Source organism: Phyllostomus discolor, chromosome 3, assembly GCF_004126475.2.
Source record: "Phyllostomus discolor isolate MPI-MPIP mPhyDis1 chromosome 3, mPhyDis1.pri.v3, whole genome shotgun sequence".
In the NCBI taxonomy this organism is placed as follows: domain Eukaryota; kingdom Metazoa; phylum Chordata; class Mammalia; order Chiroptera; family Phyllostomidae; genus Phyllostomus; species Phyllostomus discolor.
The window spans coordinates 152,287,841-152,308,108 of record NC_040905.2 but is presented as its reverse complement, the minus strand read 5'-3'; the positions used below and the strand labels follow the sequence as shown (position 1 = coordinate 152,308,108).

The 20,268-nt window shown below is 35.4% G+C and overlaps 1 protein-coding gene across 4 annotated transcripts in view; it reads left to right on the top strand.

Annotated features, from left to right (window-relative positions):
* CCDC171 (coiled-coil domain containing 171) overlaps positions 1-20,268 on the top strand; it is a 312,135-nt gene that overhangs the window by 198,359 nt on the left and 93,508 nt on the right. For all 4 annotated transcript variants that reach the window (XM_028512445.2, XM_036021569.1, XM_028512435.2 and 1 more), the window contains 2 exons: positions 17,223-17,368; positions 19,258-19,312. In XM_028512445.2, the coding sequence (XP_028368246.1) occupies positions 17,223-17,368; positions 19,258-19,312 (201 nt within the window). The remainder of the gene's footprint in view (positions 1-17,222; positions 17,369-19,257; positions 19,313-20,268) is intronic.

Here is a 20,268-nt window from a genome sequence, read left to right as displayed (position 1 = left end):
TTTAGCTAGTCTTCAGTTAGTTATTCAGGCTGATTTTTGTATATTTTGGTTGTTAATTCCAGTTTGGTCCTGGGAGGAGGTAAGTGTAGCTTTCATCTACTCTGCTGCCATCTTGGATCTCAGACTAGTCCTTCTTAAAATTGAGAAATATATCATGGCTATTTTAAAATGTCAGTAAATATAAAAATTTATTTATTTTTAAATATTTTGCTTATTTATTTTTAGAGAGAGGGGAAGGGAGGGAGAAAGAGAGGGAGAGATATATCAATTGGCTGCCTCTTGTACATGCTGTGGCCAGGTGACCAGGCTTTCATCCTACGACCCAGGCACGTGCCCTGACTGGGAATTTAATGTGGGACCTTTTGTTTTGCAGGGCAGTGCCCAACCACCTATCAGACCGATATTATTTATTTTTAAGAAGGAAAAGAAAAAGAACAAAACATTGCTTAGATGTATTTTTCCCTTTTAGATCTTTTAAGGTAGGAAATATTAAATTAAAATATGCATATGCTAAATATAAGTTAGGGAAGGTTTTGGGGAAACTGTATTTTATGAAATATAACTATACAGATAAGTTTATTTTAATTTGTACTATTCAAATTTAGTATTTTTCTGGAAGATACTGATATGTTTTTATCATATATATTTTTAAAGATTTTATTTATTTATTTTTTAGAGAGGGAAGGGAGGGAGAAAGAGAGAGAGAGAAATATCAATGTGTGGTTGCAGTCATGGCCTGCAACACAGGCGTGTACCCTGACTGGGAATCGAACCTGCAACACTTTGGTTCGCAGCCCGCGCTCAATCCACTGAGCTATGCCAGCCAGGGCTTTATCATATTTTTATATTGACTAAAACTCAAATGGCTTGCTGTGGTTTTTAATATTTAATTAAAATTCATTTGTTCTACTTGGTGGTACAACATTAAATTACATTAGAAACTAATTTTCTAGAGTATCCTTTGACAATTTCATGGCTGTATAAATTCTAGAGTATATAGCTAGATGTGGGAATATGATTGTATTAGTCAAAATACCCTGTGTAATGTTTTGGTAACAAATGACTCCAAAAATTTCAGTGGCTTCACAACAAGTGACTTCTCACACATTACTTATGGATCCATTACTTACATCATGGATCAGCTGTGCTTCTGCTTCATGGTTCCTCACCCTGTGAATAGGGCTGGTAGAGTAGACCACATCTTGGACACTGTTGGTCTCATGGTGGAAGGTCTCGATTAGGACATCACTTGTCCATTTCTCCTAGGAGTCACGTTATTTTACTCTGTCCACACTTAATTAGCCAGAGACAGTACCATGGGCACTCCCAAATCTGATAGTGCCTCTTTCCAAAAGAGACACTAACATTTATAGATATCACTGCAACAGAAGAGGTTACCGTCTCCTCAGGGATGTGGAACAGACACAGTCAGTCCACTACTGTAATGATTTCTCTTTTACTTTATAAAGTACCAAAAAGGAAAAGATGAAAAATCTCTTTTCTTGCCATATTGACTGGATTTGGTATAGCTTTACATTTTGACACCTGTAGCTTTTATCCCCATTGGTAGGAGCCTCATGTGTAGTTAGCACTTTTCTCTCTTATGCTAGAGTTATTTTTAGTATAAAAAGAAAAAGATAATTCAGTTTGTTATGCTCTTTTGTCTTTAAATAAACTTGAATGTTCTAGAGTATGTAGACTTTTAGCCTCATTCCATCAAGTATTTCCTAGGCTCCATAAGCCATATGCCTGGCATTTCAAGGAGTTACCACTAGATGGTGATCTCGCTCATTTAGAGGACAGAACAGCTGTGTGTGCTTCTTCAGGTGAATGGGTTGGTTACAGAGGTATCAGAAATGTAAATCGTACTAACTTATGGGAAATTTTTTATAATCCAATGGTACTATTTATTGAGTATGTACATTTACAAGTGTGCATACACACATTCCCTTACACAGAAAAACTGCACTTGAAACAGAGTTATAAAACAGTGTTTTGCTATATTGTTACTTGCCCAGAATGTGTGTGTGTGTGTGTGTGTGTGTGTGTAGTTTCTAGTTGTTACTACCCAAACACACAAAAGTAACAAAAGTTGCTACCCTAAGCACATGATCAGTGTATAAGGTCAAAATCTTGTATAGAAAAGTAGCTTTAGGAATCCCTTAAGAAATATAACAGGCAATATTTTAAGCACACTTTCTCAAAAGATTACACTGAGGCTTGGGTTCGTCTTTCTGCGCTTTTCTAATACTTTGTTTGAATTTGCAAACTGCTGCTGAAATTGTGGTCATTTTAAATGTGAGCCTTACGTCTTTATTTTAATACCCTCTGTGTTGCACAGTTTCATTGTTTTCTTTATGTAATTAATAGGAATGAAGAAGGATTAAAAGCTATATATTTCACTCAGATACATTAAAAAAATAACTTTCATGGTCCAGTTATCACCTAATGGGAAAGCAGATACCAACCCTTTCAGTTATTTAGAAACTTCACTTAATGGTAACTGCTAGTGGTAACTTTTTTCTCACCACTTTTCTTCCTTCTTAAAAAAATCCAAGATAATAACCAATTTATTATTGGCAAAATATAAAAAAATTAACTATAGACCAAATAATGTAGTTCTTCTTAGAAAACAATTGCTAACTTCAATTGTAATGAACTTTTTGGTGCTCCTAGAATAATACATTCTTTTCATCATATATTTCTGCTGTGACTCAGAGTTTATGGCTGCCATATGATTCAAATAATTTGTAGGAATTCATATAGTTATTAGTAGAAATAGAAAATGCATAACTAGGACACTGCATTTATATGAAGTAAATAATATATACTCTCTGAACAATGTAGAAGTGAATTTGATTTAGTATTCTTTAGCATACTAAGGAAAACTGCCTGTTACAAGCCAGTTCTTTTTAAAATCCTTTTAATCTAGTATATCACTGAATTGTAATACAGGTGAAATCTTATTAATCCTTTGCTAGAATCCAACTGAAGATGTAAATGAGCCCTTACGGCATGGCCAGAGTGATCTTTTGTATTTATTCTAATTCGGCAGCTATGGTTTGTATATATGATCCTTGAGACAGAGATCAGAGAATACTGCTCCACGGTGGGGAATCCTTTGGCAGCTTTCTATGACAATAGTTGGCAAGTACATGTCCACAGAACCCTTCTTTGAACAAAATCTCATACAAAACCTCACAGAAAACATTAAAGCAGATTCTGGTTGAAAGAAGGATGGGGGTTGGGAGTTCACTAATTCAAGTGTTCCCTGCCCAGTATCTTGATGCAACTGTGGAGTGCTGTGGAGTGCTGTGTAAACGTTTGCAAGAGTAAAAGTCTAGTTTTCTGACCAAATCTGGCCCGTTTGTACCTTTCTAGTGTTTTCTAGACACTAGAAGCAGCTGCCACTCTCAGTAGCTCCTGTCCTTCAGCCATACCCAGCCTATACTTTTCAGCACATGGCATTTCATTCTTCTGAGAATGCTCTTCTCAACCCTGACCACGTAGCTTTGATACCAGCTGCTTTTGAAACCTCTTCTCATCTTTCTAGATTGGAAGTCATTTCTGAGAGGAGTATATTCTTTGTATTTGTTTACACAAATTTGAACTGGCTGTGTGTAATAGTGCCTCAGTGTCCTCATTTGTAAAGTTGTAATAATAGTAATACTTACCTCATAGGGTTGTTATGAGGACCAGTTGTATTAATGTCTGACCTAAGATAACTATGTAGGAAGTGATAGTTGTTATTTGTGGCTTTGGTATGGATAGGTATTTTGAATGAACAAATACAGTAGGATCACATCCTATGTTGAGGTTAGGTTTTACGATCAGTGTATAAGGTCAAAATCTTGTATAGAAAAGTAGCTTTAGGAATCCCTTAAGAAATATAACAGGGGATATTTTAACTTACTAGTGGAAAAATGTCTAAGCTATTGCATTCTTCTACCCCTTTCAGTCTACCTAATTCAGTGAACTGGCTATATTTGTTTTTAGGCCTTTGAGAAGTCCCATGGGCCCAGGCTAAATTAGAGATGACATATTCTAAACAAACCCAAAGTAGCCAGTTTTTCTTCCATGTTGCAATATGTTGCCATTTCTTTGGGTGGGCACCAGCGAAGAGGTTGGTTTTTTTTCAGGGGCCAAGTTGAATGAAAATGCATTTTTTTAAAAAGACAGAGAATTACTTTCACTTTTACCACCTTGTTAGACTATTCCCAGTTCAGAGAAATGTAGGAAGTGTGGGCAACCAGGTGAAACAGCATGTTTGTTGTTGCTGTTTGCTGTGTTCCTGTCACCTCTTACAGGCTCGCTGGAGACATGTTTATGGCTTGGAGTGGCACCACAACTACTGTATTTGAACTGTTGATCTCTCAGTTCCTTCTCCCTAGCTCTTCTCCCTTATTTTTTCAGAATAAGTATAATGGGATTCTCTTAGGTCAAATACAACCCTACTTCCATACTCTGATTAACAAATTTCAGTACTATATACCAATTCTGTGACCATAACACTATAATATAGTCTGTACGGTGTCAGACTTTTAAGGGTGGTATATTTGGATTAAATTAGGCACATTGATGGCTTTTTACATAGTAGGTAAGATTTCCTTAACAGGGGCTTTTAGTTACGAGTGCTGATATTATAAAGTTTGATATATGGTTATGATAGTATCAAAATCTTGTAATAAATATTTTAAAAGTTGAGGTTATACTAGGCAGCTGAATTTCAGGATCTGCAGGGAAAGTTCAGTGCTATCATTGCCAACTTATAAAGAAAAGAGATAGAGAACTCCACTGCTTTTTGAAAGATTAAAAAAAGAAAGCAGCAGCCCATATGGTCTTGAATTATACAAAATTCTGTGCTGCAGTGGCTTGCTATATAATTCATTCTTACTTTGCAAATACTTATTTTTTATTTCATTAGTACATATATTTATTTTTAAATTATTTTTATTGAATTTATTGGGGCAACATTGGTTAATAAAATTATACAGGTTTTCGGTGTATAATTCTACAATATATCACCTGTATATTGTATGTGTGTTTACCATCCTAAGTCAATAAATGATGACAGTGGTCCTGCCTTCACACGGGGAATCTTGAATTGCACATGCTTTGATATTTGATGTTGAAAGTTCGTTGTTCTGTTACACTAAAGTCCTTACTGGAGTTTATGTCAGTATAGGTAGGTAGAAAGCATGAAATACCATACTGATTCTACTGAGAACTTGATAAATAGGAAAATGCTATTTTGACATTTCAGTGAGGATTTCCTAGTTAGTGGATGTTATGGAAAATCTGGAGAGCTGGTTACTAATCTTTTTGTGGTGCAGGATAAAGAATAAGGGTTTAGATTTAGAAGACTTGGGCTCACATTTTGGCATAAACCCATTTAGTAGTTACTTGACTTTGGAAATGTTACTTCTATGATTCTTAATTTCCCTACAGGTAAAACAGGGCTGAGAAAGTGGTTTATCTCCCTGGACTTTGTAGGACCAAATGAGTTAATGTAAACTGTAATATGCTTGTATGATGATACAGTTGTCGCTCAAGCTATTTCCCCCCAGGATTTGGGGGAAATAAGTTCTTACAGCAAACATTTATTGAATGCTTACAACATGACAGCTATTGTTCCAGAACAGGCCGAGTGCCTTCATATGGAAAAGGAACGCTCCGGAGAGTGAAAGGTAGTAAGTGTTCACTATTCAGATAGAAATCAGTGGTAAAATACTTAACACAGAAAATTCATCCTGTGAATAAATTTATAAGAAAAAACTCAGACTTTGTTTTATTTACATTTAAGTTTAAAAGAACCTGTTTTTCCAATTTAAATTTGACTTTCAGATTCTCTTTAAATAATTTACTTTGATTCAGCTGTTATTAGATTTACTGTTATTAATATTATTTATTATATAGCATATTTAAGGTAGTCATTTAAATGCTGTGGCTTTATTTATTTATTTATTTATATTCCTCACCTGAGGATCTGCTTTCATTGATTTTAGAGAGAGAGGATGGGGGATGGGGTGGAGGGTGGAGAGAGAAACATTGACATGAAAGAGAAATATCGATTGGTTGCCTCCCATTTGTGCCCCTACCGGGACTGAACCCACAAGCTAGATATGTGCCCTGAGCAGGGATCAAATCTGCAGCCTTTTTGGTGCATGGGACAGTGCTCTAAACAACTGAGCCACAGGCCAGGGTGCAGTGTATTTATTAATGAGAAGGTGTTTTAATTATTATATTGTATTACCTACTGTATTGTTATATCATAAAAAGAATTCTTGAAATTGGAACATTCTTTGAATAATTTTTTATTAAATGTGAGAACTCAGCTATATGAAGCCTCTTATCAATTACTCACATTTTTTCAAATCCCTCTCAATTTTTAAAGTAGTTCTCAAATGATTTTAAAACTGCATTTAATTCTTAATTTATTTCTACAACCTAAATCATAGCTTGACTCATTTAAATTATTGCCAGAGAATTCAGCAAACTTTTAGGCTTCCACATAGCTAGGATTGTCAACCGTGTGAAGTGTTTAAAACCTACTGAGTAGCCTGTAGTTGGTTAAGGTCCAACAGAGGAATCTGTGTTTTCCGTCCCCTTGTGTTTCTTAGGTGTTCACTTAGAGAACTTAGCAGTCAGATGAGGGCTGACTGCACTGAGCAGCATCGTGATGGCTGTCAGCTGCTGCTCGTGTCTGTCTCATAAGGTCTGCCGGGCAGTCAGAGGCCGTTTGCTTTCTACTCTGAGCAAATGTTGCTGCCACATGCACGGGTCACAGAGAATCGAGCTACCACTTGTCTTTCTGTGCATTTCTGGGCGTATTTTTCTAGTTGAGAGGGCTCTCATGATTCTCTTTATTATCCTTCCTTTTGTTATTTAAAATGTGTTTTAACTATTTCTCTCCCACTGTACCTCATTATTATCCACCAGTGTACCAGAGTTTTGTAGTATGTAAGACTTAGAAAAAATAGCGTTCAGTCTATTTTAAGCATTTTCATGAGGTTTCTTTTCTTTACATTATATTTTGATGTCGATCACTTCCAGTTAGTTTACTGGGGAGAATTAACTCTTTCTTTCTAAAATGATGGAATTTCAGAGGACATTTTCAAAGGAGTATGTGAGACTATGATACCAATAATCATAAAGCATCATACAACAAAATCTTACAGCATACTCTGAAATTTTAAAGGTGAATTTTTATTGTTCATTTGCTCCATGTTTGAAAAATAATAACCTACCATAAGGTCTACTTACAAAAGTAACTTATTTTATCCTTGTTTTCATTAATTTCTTTTTATCTTTTTCAAGTGTGATAGAAATAATTATCTTAAAAAATTATGTTTATATATGTATATGTATAAATGATGATATAGAAATAATATGGAAACATAAGTAGCCACATATAAGTGGGGATTTAAAGAACATGCAATGAAAAAAAAGAGCATGTAGTAACACTATATGAAGTGAAAGTATTAGAATGATTATGTATAGTAAATTTATTTAACCTCTTAGAGCGTATAGGACACTTCCACATCTGTTGTATTACCAGACCTGTGAGTTCTAGCTAGCAATGCAACTCATTTCTTCAACCCCTAAAGTGGGTAAGTTATTTGATTTTCAGTTTCAGTTTATAAATGTCACCTACCTTCCGTATAGGATTATTATTAGAAAATAATAAAAGAAAGTGTTTCTAAGGAAAGTAACTTAAAATTGCATAACTTTTCATTCAAATCATCCATATAAAATATAGAATACCAAGACTGAAATCTATTTCTATATTAATTTCAGCATCTTTTTTAATGGAAAATTCCAGACATAAACAATTTGTAAGTTTTATTTGTTTATTTTTCATTATTTTTACTGCATTTTTTCCATTACCACTTATCCCCCTTATACCGTCTCCCACCTCTACTCACTCCTCTCACCCTGCAATTATCACACTGTTGTCCGTGTCCATGAATCCTTTTTCTTTCTTGCTTGTTCCCTCTACCCCCTAACCAATGTCCCAGCTCTGGGGGGGTAGCATTTTTTACTATTGCATATTTATTATAAATTCTCTAATTGCTTATCTCACATTTTCTTTTTTTTTTTAATATATTTTATTGATTATGCTATTACAGTTGTCCCATATCCCCCCTTCTCTCCCCTCCACCCTGTACACCCTCTCCCACCCACATTTCCCCCTTTAGTTCATGTCCATGTGTCATATTTATGAGTTCTTTAGTTTCTACATTTCCCGTACTATTCTTGCCCTCCCCCTATCTATTTTCAACCTACATTCTATGTTACTTATTCTCTATACCTTTTCCCCCTCTCTCCTCCTCCCACCCTCCTGCTGCTAACCTTCCATGTGCCCTCCATTTCTGTGGTTCTGTTCCTGTTCTAATTGTTTACTTAGTTTCTTTTGGTTTTGCTTTAGGTGTGGTTGTTAATATTTGTGAGTTTGCTGTCCTTTTACTATACATGTCTTTTCTTTATCTTCTTTTCTTAGATAAGTCCCTTTAGCATTTCATAAAATAAGGGCTTGGTGATGATGAACTCCTTTAACTTGACCTTATCTGAGAAGCACTTTATCTGCCCTTTCATTCTAAATGAGAGCTTTGCTGGATAGAACAATCTGGGATGTAGGTCCTTGTCTTTCATGACTTGGAATATTTCTTTCCAGCCCCTTCTTGCCTGTAAGGTCTCTTTGGAGAAATCAGCTGACAGTCTGATGGGAACTCCTTTGTAGGTGACTATCCCCTTACCTCTTGCTGCTTCTAGGATTCTCTCCTTCGTTTTTACCTTGGCTAATGTAATTATGATGTGCCTTGGTGTGTTTCTTCTTGGGTCCAACTTCTTTGGGGCTCTCTGAGCTTCTTGGATTTCTTGGAAGACTGTTCCCTTTGCCAGATTGGGGAAGTTCTCCTTTATTATTTGTTCAAATAACTTTTCCACTTGTTGCTCCTCCCCTTCTGGTACCCCTATAATTAGGATGTTGGAACGTTTAAAGGTGTCCTGGATGTTCTTAAGCTTTTCTTCGATTTTTTGAATTCTTATTTCATCATGCTTTCCTGCTTGGTTGATTCTATGTTCCTTCTGGTCCACTGTATTGTTTTGAGACTCATATTCCTTCCTTTCACTATTGGCTCTCCTCCACGTGTCTTCCTGCATCTGTTTTATGGTATTCTGCATTCTTTTATCTAAATTTCGTCCAAAATCCACCAGCTCCGTGAGCTTTCTGATCACCAGTGTTTTGAACTGCGCATCTGATAGATTGGCTAATTCTTGGTCGCTCAAAAGGATGAGTCCTGGGGGACTGATTTGCTCTGTTGAAAACATGGTGTTTTTTTCCCCCTGTCCCTCCTTTTTTTTTTTTTTTTTTTTTCCGGTCTGGTTGCTCTAGTTACGGTGGGGGGCGGAGCCTTAGGTGCTCACCGGGGCTGGGCACCCCGGTCGCTAGATTGTGACGTTATATGTGGGGGCGGGGTGGGAGCGGGAGCGGGGCAGGAGAAAACAATGGCGGTAGTTCCGTTCCCCTGGACTCAGACCCTTGTCTGGGCTTCCAGGCCGCGAGTTCTGCCCTGGTCCACAATCGCTGCCCCTCTGGGTCTGCCAGCCGCAGCTTGCGTACTCAGGGATCACCGCTGACTTCTTACGCGCCCGATGGCTTTTGTGCCGATTTCGCGCCAAACCTTCCCCCGACCTCCGCGCGCCGCTGACCCGAGCCAGCCCCGCACCCGCTGGCTCGTCTTCTCCTACCAGTCCGGATGAACTCGTCTACTTCAACTTCTTGGCTGCCCGACTTCCATTCAGATAAATCCTCTGCTGGATCTGGGTGTTATTCTGATAGTAAATTATTGTTGTAAATTATTGGTTTTCTAATCTTGGTTGTACGAGGAGGTACGGTGCGTCCACCTATTCCTCCATCTTGCCGGAAGTTATCTCACATTTTCAAGCTTTGTTATAAACTATGTTTTTTTAAACTGTGGCTATCTTTTTTAAAAATATATTTTATTGGTTATGCTATTACACTTGTCCTAATTTTTTCCTCCTTTGCCCTCCTCCTCCCAGTAACTCCCTTCCCTCCAGCAATCAACACCCCTTAGTTCATGTCCATGGGTTGTGCATATAAATTCTTTGTCTTCTCCATTTCCTATACTGTTGTTAACCTCTTCCTGTCTATTCTACCAGTTATGCTTCTTAATCCTTGCACCTTTTCCTCCATTCTCACCTTCCCCCTCCAAGCTCATAATCCTCCAAATGATCTCCGTATCTATGATTCTGTTCCTGTTCTGGTTGTTTTCTTAGTTTGTTTTTTTAGATTCAGTTGGTGATAGTTGTGAATTTGTTGCCATTTTAATGTTCATAGTTTTAATCTTATTCTTTTTCTTATATAAGTTCCTTTAACATTTCGTGTAATAATGGCTTAGTGATGATGAACTCCTTTAGCTTTACCTTGCCTGGGAAGCACTTTGTCTGTCCTTCTATTCTAAATGATCACTTTGCTGGATAGAGTAATCTTGAATGTAGGTCCTTGCTTTTCATCACTTTGAATACTTCTTGTCATCCCCTTCTTGCCTGTAAAGTTTATTTTGAGAACTAAGCTGATAGTCTTATGGGAACTCTTTTGTAGGTAACTCTCTGCTTTTTCCTTGCTACTTTTAAGATTCTCTCTTTATCTTTAACCTTTGGCATTTTAATTATGATGTGTCTTGATGTGGTCCTCTTTTGGTCCAACTTGTTTGGGACTCTCTGTGCTTCCTGGACTTGTATGTCTATTTCCTTTGCCAAATTAGGGAAGTAATGTATGTTATTCTTTAGTTTCATCCATAACTTGTAAACCAAATATCATTTTAACTTTATACTTTCTGTGGCATCCTGCATAATTTGATCCACCCAGCAGCTACTCAATTCTTAATTAGTATAATTTCTAGTTGTCACATTATAATAGTAAGACTGAAGATGGTTCTATTCCTTTTTCCAACATTAATTTTAGTTCCCTGAGATGTTTTACCCAATTTATCACAATCTAGAAATGTTAATTCAAAACATCTAGTCAGATAGCAGTAAAATGTTATAGATGTTTTTTAAACCATGTTATTAAAAAATGTTATAGATGTTTTTTTTTCCTTGACTTAGGAAGTGTTCATAGTCCTTTATAACATGTGTGCTGTCTTGCCTTTCATTTTGTTCAACTAACTTTTCTACCAAATTGAATAAGCCATTAGCTTTTAGTCTGTGGAAGTGTGGATCCATAGATATTTCCCATCAGACAAAAGAAAATCTATATAAGCAATATCCCCTGGGGCTGGTCTTCCCAGCTGGCCTAGTGGGCTGGCACTGCTGTACTGTGCCCTCATGAGAAAGAATTATGTTGGGTGCTTCCCATAATGTCAGAAATATTAACTGGAGAATTATGCACAGTTTTCAGATAACTAACTTTTGTACTATACTACATGTATCAATCAAACGTTCTGATTTAGGGCATTCACATTGTGTGTTTTATATTTTTGAAGCTATTATAAAACAAAATTATTAACTTGTGTATATTTATATATCTTGAGTAGTATAAAATTAGAGTTTGCTGAAGTGAGACATACTGTATTTCGGTGGACACGTTTTGATAAATTTTGCTTAAAAAAGAAAACTCTTCAAAAAAGATCTCCACTTGGTGATGGTTGTACAACTCTGTGAGTATACTAAAACTCACTGAATTATACAGTTTAATGGGTATATTATGTGATATGTGAATTATATCATAATAAAGTTGTGATTTAAAAAAATTTCCACTGCACAAAATGTTTTCATAGGTTTAAACTAGTAGAATTTCAAGTTATATATAATTTATTTAAAAATTTTTAGCCTTAATAAACATTTAAAGCTTTATAAGTATGAAATTTTATGTGACTTAAAAATAATGTGTTCTTATTCAATAGTAACACATTATTATAGAAACTTAAGAAACTATAGATAAGAAAAAAGGCACTTAAAAATGTGTGGGTTTTTAAACACTCACTTCTACCATGCATTGTCACTAAGTTGTCCCTGTGTTTCACCACAGGCACATGCCACATCACTGCGTTTCAGTCAGCAGTGGGCTGCACATATGTACGGTGGTGGTCCCATGAGATCCTAATGGGGCTGGACAAATTTCTGTCACCTAGTGATGTGGCCGTCATGGTGTTGTGGTGCAACACATTCCTCGTGTGTTTGTGATGATGCTGGTGTAAACAGACTGTGCTTCCAGTCATAGAAAGTATAGCACAGCCCTGACAGGCTTGTCTCAGTTGGTTGGGCATCATCCCGCAAAGCGAAAGGTGGCCAGTTCGATTCCCAGTCAGGGCACATGACTGGGTTGTAGGTTTGGTTCCCAGTCGGGGTGCGTCTGAAAGGCAACCAATCAGTGTTCCTCTCTCACATTAATGTTTCCCTTCCTCTCTTCCTCCCTCCCTACCCCTTTCTCTAAAAATAAATAAATGAAATCTTTTCTAAAAAATGTATAGCACATATGATTATGTATAATACATAATACTTGATAGTGATAATAAATGACTGTTACTGCTTTATGTACTTAATATACATACTATACTATACTTTTTATTGTTACTTTAGAGTATACACATAAAAAAATTATACTGTGTTAAATGCTGTCAGCAGCCATATGGCTAGTGTTACTCTATGTCTTGATCACACCATTTTCTTTTGTGCTTGCTTTAATTTCATGTTGTTTTATAAATTAAGTGTAGCTTAAGTGTACAGTGTTTATAAGGTCTGTGCAGTCTACAGAAGTGTCCTAGGCTGTCACATTCACTCACCACTCACTCACTGATGGACCAACAGCAACTTCCAGTCCTGCTTGTTCCATTCATGGTAAGTGCTCTGTACAGGTGTATCATTTTTTAAAATGAAGACTCTATTTGACTGTACTTCTTCTATGTCTAGATGTGTTTAAATGCCATTAAACACATTGTGTTACAGTTGTAGTACAGTAACATACTCTCCAGCTTGTAGCCTAGGAGCGATAGGCTATGCTGTGTTACCTAGGTGTGTAGTGGGCTCTACCACTGAGGTTAGTGTGAGCACACTGGTGTTCACACAGCAGCAAAATTACCTAATACCACATTTCTCGGAAGATATCCCTGTCGCTCAGCAGCGCGTGACTGTACTTCCTTGGTACCCATTCTGTTCCTGCCAGCTTTCATTAGTTGTCAGTTGCTTTTCATGACCATCTTAGGGAAGCAACCAGATGTAAAAATATCTTCTTATAAGAAGAGTTTAGTGAGAGCTTTGGCTTTTTCTCCCTGGACTAGGAGAGGTGTACATGAAGGTGAGTGATAACATCATTATCTAAAAAGAAATACAATAAATATAATAAATATCTTGCAGAATATTTTTTGAAATGCATTCACTTGGGGATTTTGTTGTAAAAATTTGTTTTAAAACACTTTGGATTTAAAGTGAAAACTCGGAATCTTTGATAAATAATATTGTGGCAATGGTTTTTATATAGCTGGACTATTTCTCTGTCTTTTAAAAAACTCTTGTTATCATATTTCACATTAACTTTCTAACAGCTAAAATTGTTCACAATGCAGTTTAAAGATAAATGCAATATCAGGCTTTGAATTTTTCTTTGGTAAATATTAAGGCCTGAGTACAAAATGAGGGCTGTATTGTGGATTAAGTGAAATATCTCAAGGCTGTGCAGTTCTGATAACTGAACCTGAAGTGACCTTTCTCAGACACAATTACAGAGCTGTATGTTTTTCCTTTAATTTCATCAGGGGTTTAATTAGTATACAAATAAAACTTCCCTTATCTTCCTTTCTACCTAATTGGCTTGTCTTCCCTTATATATGAAGTATGTGAAAGTGGGCTGTAATTAGGGTGACCGTGGTAACCTCTTTTCCTCAAATGCACTGTTGCCTAAAGGCCTCAAGGCCTAAAAACAGTGCTTTGGATTATTGCTTTGCAATCACTATGGCTGTCCCACAGGTTTTCTCATGAGCAGAAGGGCTTTGGGTGCTGCAGGTTCCCACTGCTTAACAGGATCTTCATTCTTCTCCCCACTAAATGTTTATTGATTATCTCGCTGTTCCAGGCTCAGCCTCCAACAACTTAATATCAGGTGACAGTCAGGAGAGTTCTCCAAGTAATTAGAGTTGAGCATTGGGGGAACAATTAGGAGCAGAGTTATTAAACTTGATTTATCCTATTCTCTCCTGAACAGTTTCTCAGATATCAGAACATCACACTTTCACAATCTACCCTGGTTGAGAAATTAGTGGCCAACCTGCTGCTTATCATTGTTGCCCTGCTGCCGAGAGGCACAGCCTCTTGGTTTCTGTCCTTCAGCTGGAAATATTAGTGCCCATAACGTTTATCATGGGTTTCAATGAGATCGACGTGGACAGGAGAATAGAAAAGTGAACTTAAGATTACATACATATATTTTGCATATATGTAAGACATATATACAATATAGGTGCATCTGTGTGATGCATATATACACATGTGTAAATGTATTTTTACTTCTTGAATGTCCAGTGTTAAGATTTTAAAAGGTAACCACTTCGTCATCAAAAACAAAAAAGGTGAATATTATGGAAAAGACATAGCAGCATTGAATCACTTTTTCTGTCTTGGTGTGTTACATACATCTGCATGGACCCATTGATTTGTACTGCTTCCATTGTGACGTTCTTCGGCTCTTATTCTACATGTGTAAGTTATAGACATACAATGATTTTTTCCAGTCTTTGCACAGTTTTTCTTTTTGTTTTTTGATTTAATCTTTACTGTGTTTTTTCCATTATATGTAGTCCCCCTTATACCTCTTGCCCCCCAGCAACCACACTGTTGATTTTTTAAAAGAAATTTTATCTCTTCATTTTCACATTAAGGAAATATGATCTATATCACTTTGTTTATATCACTTTTTGTTCATTTTCTGTAATTTCAGTCGTAGAATGGTCTCTTCAGCTATGCCTCTGAAATAGTGCAAGCTTCAGGAGAGATGGTTGGCTCCCTACCATTGCCCCTGAAAGATGAAAATAAAGATGATTTAGAATATAGTAGAAATTTTAATTTTATGAGTTATTCCTTCTTTGAAAAGATATCATAGGATTTTTGAAAAGTCAAATGTGGTTTTATAATGATTCCAAAGTCATGGGTTAAGTCATTGGACCACTGAGCTTCAATCTGTACAAAACTGGTGGAAATACACTGACTACCCCTCACAAACATGCACCTCCAGTTGTAAGAGTTACTGAACAAGAGAATTTGAATGGATTGGCACAAATCTATTATTTCTGTCAGAAAAAGGTTTCAAGCTTTGTGTGTAACTAACTGATGTTGGATCATTAGTTTTATCTTCATACCTGAAAAATAGCAGTTTTTATTACCTGAAACATGTCAGAGGTACTGGTTTTAAAAAGATTCAAATATGGGTTTTATTTTCTTTAATGAAGAAATCTCATGATACTTCAATACCTTTAAACACCTTAACATTGGCACAAAATAAGTAGGTTTACTATGGCTCTTAAAATCTATTCCTTGTCATGTTTTTTGAAGTTGGTTTAAATTAGACTATTTCCATAGTGGTATGTTCTTAAAGATCTGTTAACACTAAAGATTTAAAATAAAGTCTATCTAATAAATAATCACAGTTTGCTTATTTTTAATTTTTGACATATTTGTCTGATAGCAACTTGACTATTTGAAATGTGAAATACTGACTTTAAAAATTCAGCATTTTAGAATACCCGATTTGACTGATGATTGCTTTCATTCACTAACATTTAGAGTGAATTGTTTTAGCTCTATGCAGGCAGCCTGAGTTTTTTTTTTTTTTTTACAACCTATTGTGAATGCATTCAGAGAATGTTATCAGGAGAGTTTCAAACATGAAAGTATTGTATTTTGGTTATCTTTTAAAAAAGATTTTATGTATTTATTTTTAGAGGGGAAGGGAGAGAGAAAGAGAGGGAGAGAAACATTGATGTGAGAGAGCCTCTTGTATGTTCCTGACCAGGGACTGAACCGCAACCCAGGCATGTGCCCTGACTGGGAACTGAACTGGCGACCTTTCACTTTGCAGACCGACGCCCAACCCAACTGAGCCACACCGGTTGGATGCATTTTGGTTATTCTTTACTGGGTATTTTAAGGATAGTTGTGGACTAACATGAGGCTAAACTCTGAGCAAGAAGAAGAAAATGCTATGTATATGAAATCAGTTATTCAGCTCACAGTCCAACAAATTTCAGAGAAAAACTATTTGAGCTCATACTTTGGAAATTTTGTAGGCAAAGGAATGACCAGATTTCTAGTGCTATCAATACTCTGATCCCTATACTGTTTTACATCTTAGAATTTTAAATGAGGTCTAGAAAATTTTCCTATGTAATGTGAGTTTCTGATTTATTTTGACTGGGGGGATCTTAAAGTCAAGATAAAGTTGTATACATGCATCCTGAAATTTTTATGCTAAGAGTATATTTCAAATTAAAGAAAATATCAAATTTCAATCAACAGATTTTATACTTCTGTGACTAGGAAAACGTGGAATATAAATAATTCCAGCTGCAGGTATTATTTATAACTTTCTCTGTTGAAATGTGTTGATCACATTGTGTTGCTGCCCTGAGCATGAACGTTATTTCAGGAAGGAAGTGAATTTTATTTTTGGAGTCCAGTTTGTCCATGGACATGTCTATAGAAACTTACAGATATATTTGTAAAGACAGTAGTGATATTTTTAAATCATGGGTTTCCTATTCTCTATAGGTACCATAAGCCACCTTCCTCTCAATCATATACACACTTTGGGCATATCATAGTTCTGGTTTTAAATAGACTCTAAATTTCATGTGCTCCCCCCCGCCCCCAAAAAAAACCCTTTATTTTTTCATCATTAAAAGAAAATGTGGCTGGAAAATTTTATAAACAGGTATTTTTAGTAAGAATAAAATGTATTTGCCTTGCAGTATTTTAAAAAATAAAATAGAGTTGTGTATTGTAGGTAAACATTTTTCAAAATCTTATTGGTTCTATCATTTCTAATTAGTAAGTATGTAAAATTTTTGCAGAAAATTTGTTAAACCTTGATGTGTAATGACCCAAGTCTACTTCTCAGTCAGTCTGTATCCTTCTTTGTTTAATAGCCTATGGCATAAATTGAAGTTAATTATCGGGGCTGACAAGTAACTCTGTTTTCTGTCTGCTTGCAGAGTCTCTCCGAGGCAAAGATGGAGCTGAGAAGAAAAGATCAATCTCTGCGTCAGCTCAATAGACATCTTACCCAGCTGGAGCAGGACAAGCGTCGACTGGAGGAGAACATCCACGATGCAGAGAGTGCCCTCCGCATGGCAGCCAAGTGAGCATTTGGACCTTGGGGAGATCACTTAAAACAGACAAAAGATCAATTCTTACTTTCATGCTCCGGGTTTTAGCTCTAGATAATACAGTGTTAGAAAACAAAAGTACAGCTGTCTCTCTTTGAAAGTCTCTGATATATCCTCAAAAAAGAAAACTCTTTAACTCAACATTCTAAATGTATATTTTATTGAGAAACTTTAGAAAAGTGTAAGTGTCTATGTAAGCTCTAATTAGGTACATTTTGGGCTCTGATGTGTGTTACATGTTTGAAACCATGTTTTCATTAATATGAAATGTAAGACTCTGTATGGAAAAGTTTCGCATAGTTTGTTCCATCATGTATTTCTTATTCCCTTCTGCCCCACTTCCCTCCAAATTTTTCTTTGCATATATTATGATACTAATATTCCAAGTAATATTTCCATTAAAATGTTAGTGTACAATCAATATGTATATTATAGCATCTTTTTAAGTTCAGTAAAGACAAATATCATAGAAGAGTCATTTAATATTATAATTGTATATTCTAATACGTTAAATAAAAAAAGATATACAGTTTTCAGCATGGACATCTATGTAAATGTGATGAGACTGTTTTCCTTTTACCAGGTAATCAAGTTGACATACACTGAGAAGTTCAAATTGAACAGTTCTCCTGGGCATTTTTGTTTGTTCCCCACATTAAATTACATGGAGTACTTTAAGACAGTCCTTTGTATAACAGCATGGCTTAAAGAAAATCTATTTATGGATTAAAGAAACTCAGTGTTTTCTGAATTTGGAATTCCAGATTCCTATACTTAGAAAAATTATATGTTAATTTAAAAAACATTTGAGACACTCTCTTGTTAATTGCTTATACTGAAATATGAATGTAGTCTGTGGACTAAATCATAGAATGGGAATCTATAATCTTAGGGTAGCCACAGCTTTGCCAGTAGGTTTGGGAAATTGCTTATACATAATAAGAAAATCAGTTTATCCCAGGCCAAAACAGGGCATGTTTGAATATCCACCAACAGTTTTTTTTATTGTAAATCTGTATAACAATTGCATTACCATATTAGGTATATGTACTTGTCATTTTAAATAATACAAGTTTTACTACATCAGCATTTTGTTTTTATTGTTCAGTCTTAAGTTTCCTCAGGTCAAATGAGGAGGTGCTTTCTAGTGTGCCTCATAGCTCTGAAAATTCTGAGATTAAGGAAAGCAAGATTATAAAATCTTCAGATTCATACTGTGTCAAAGTATTGCTGCTAATTGAGGAATTTGGCTTGACTGTGGAATTTGGAGTACTGATATAAGCTTACAGTTTTCAGTTTATAATTTAACATTAAATTTTTATTAGCATTTCCATCCAAAATTTTTATTTAATTATAAAAGTCAAGTTCACTATGCAAAGCTAACAGAAGAAACAAGTAACTTTGCATAGTTCTAGTCAAGGCCATAGACAATGTTTTTGCAGTTATGATAGCACAAAACACTGTACAGAAGGAAAATATTATTTTGCACAGTATGGCCATTTATAATATATCCCCACCACTAATATGTTAAAGTTTTTATTAGACATCAAAAGAATAAAAGTTTAGCCTTTTCGGCACATTATAAATCAATAATATAACCGTGATTTTGTTTTTCTTTCTTTTTTGCTTTTTAAATTTGAAGATATCCTTAAGATTTCCCCTACTCTAATCTATGACATGTAATAAGATTGAAAGTAAGAATTAAATGTGGAAATATATCGGTAACTATAGTTAGGTTTCAAATTTCTAGGAGTACAAAGGTAACTAACCATTATTTTTCCATAATGGCGACTTACATACAATGCCTAACAGTTGTAATAAGGCTTGGATTTTATTAACACTGAATTTTATTTTTTCCTAGGGACAAAGAATGTGTTGCTAATCATATGAGGACAGTAGAAAATATGCTTCATAAGGTATTGTAATTTTTCTTAACTATTGTTCAACTTGTGTTATGATACCATTCTCCTAGTCATTTTTATTATGTGCATAGCAGTTTAATTCATTTTGTACTTTCTTTAAAAATGAATGAACAAAAGTTCCTTTCCCATGACTGAAAGTTTGTATTATACAAAGCTATATTGCACAGGTTTTTCAGGATTCACTTCTTGTACGTGATAAAACTGTGAACATAGTGGTTTCCCCAAACTGGTATAATTGTACTGAATTATTTGTGGTCTTTGGTGAGTGAACCAGAGGTCATTAAGATTCTTACATGTCTCATAATGATGAAATGTTTGACCACACTGTCTAACCTCTCAGCACTCGTAAACCTACTACCCTACCTATGTGCACATAGACAGAGACATAATGTATTGTATTTGGCAGTGCTCATATATCTTAACTAGGCAGTCATGTTTTTCACGTTGTGATTTATGTTCTTATAGGTCTGTGTTTTTAAAGTAGAAGTTTAATGTATTTAATAATGTTGCATTATTCTCAAATTTGATTACTTCTGAAGGTAAATTTACTTTTCATTTGTAGTGATGAGTGGCATAATAAAGATATTATATTAATACAGATTTAATATCATATATTAACTGGCTGTATATTTTGTGAGCACTTCAGATTCAAAGATGTGTTCACTCTTTCACTATTTAAAAATAGAGAAATGTTATTTCTGTGTTTCTGTGATTGTCTGAGTGACAATTTGTTGGAAACAAATGCCTGGTACTTTCCAGATACAGGGAACTTATGAATGAATCATATTTAGAATAATTTTGTCAATCAAATGTACTATATAATATAGTTCGTAAATCATTTAAAATGCATAAAACCAACCCTTTTAAGGAAATATTTAGTAAACATTAGCAAACTAGTGTTTAATACATTTTAACATTTTGGGAACAGTGGGCCTTCACATTCTTGGGTA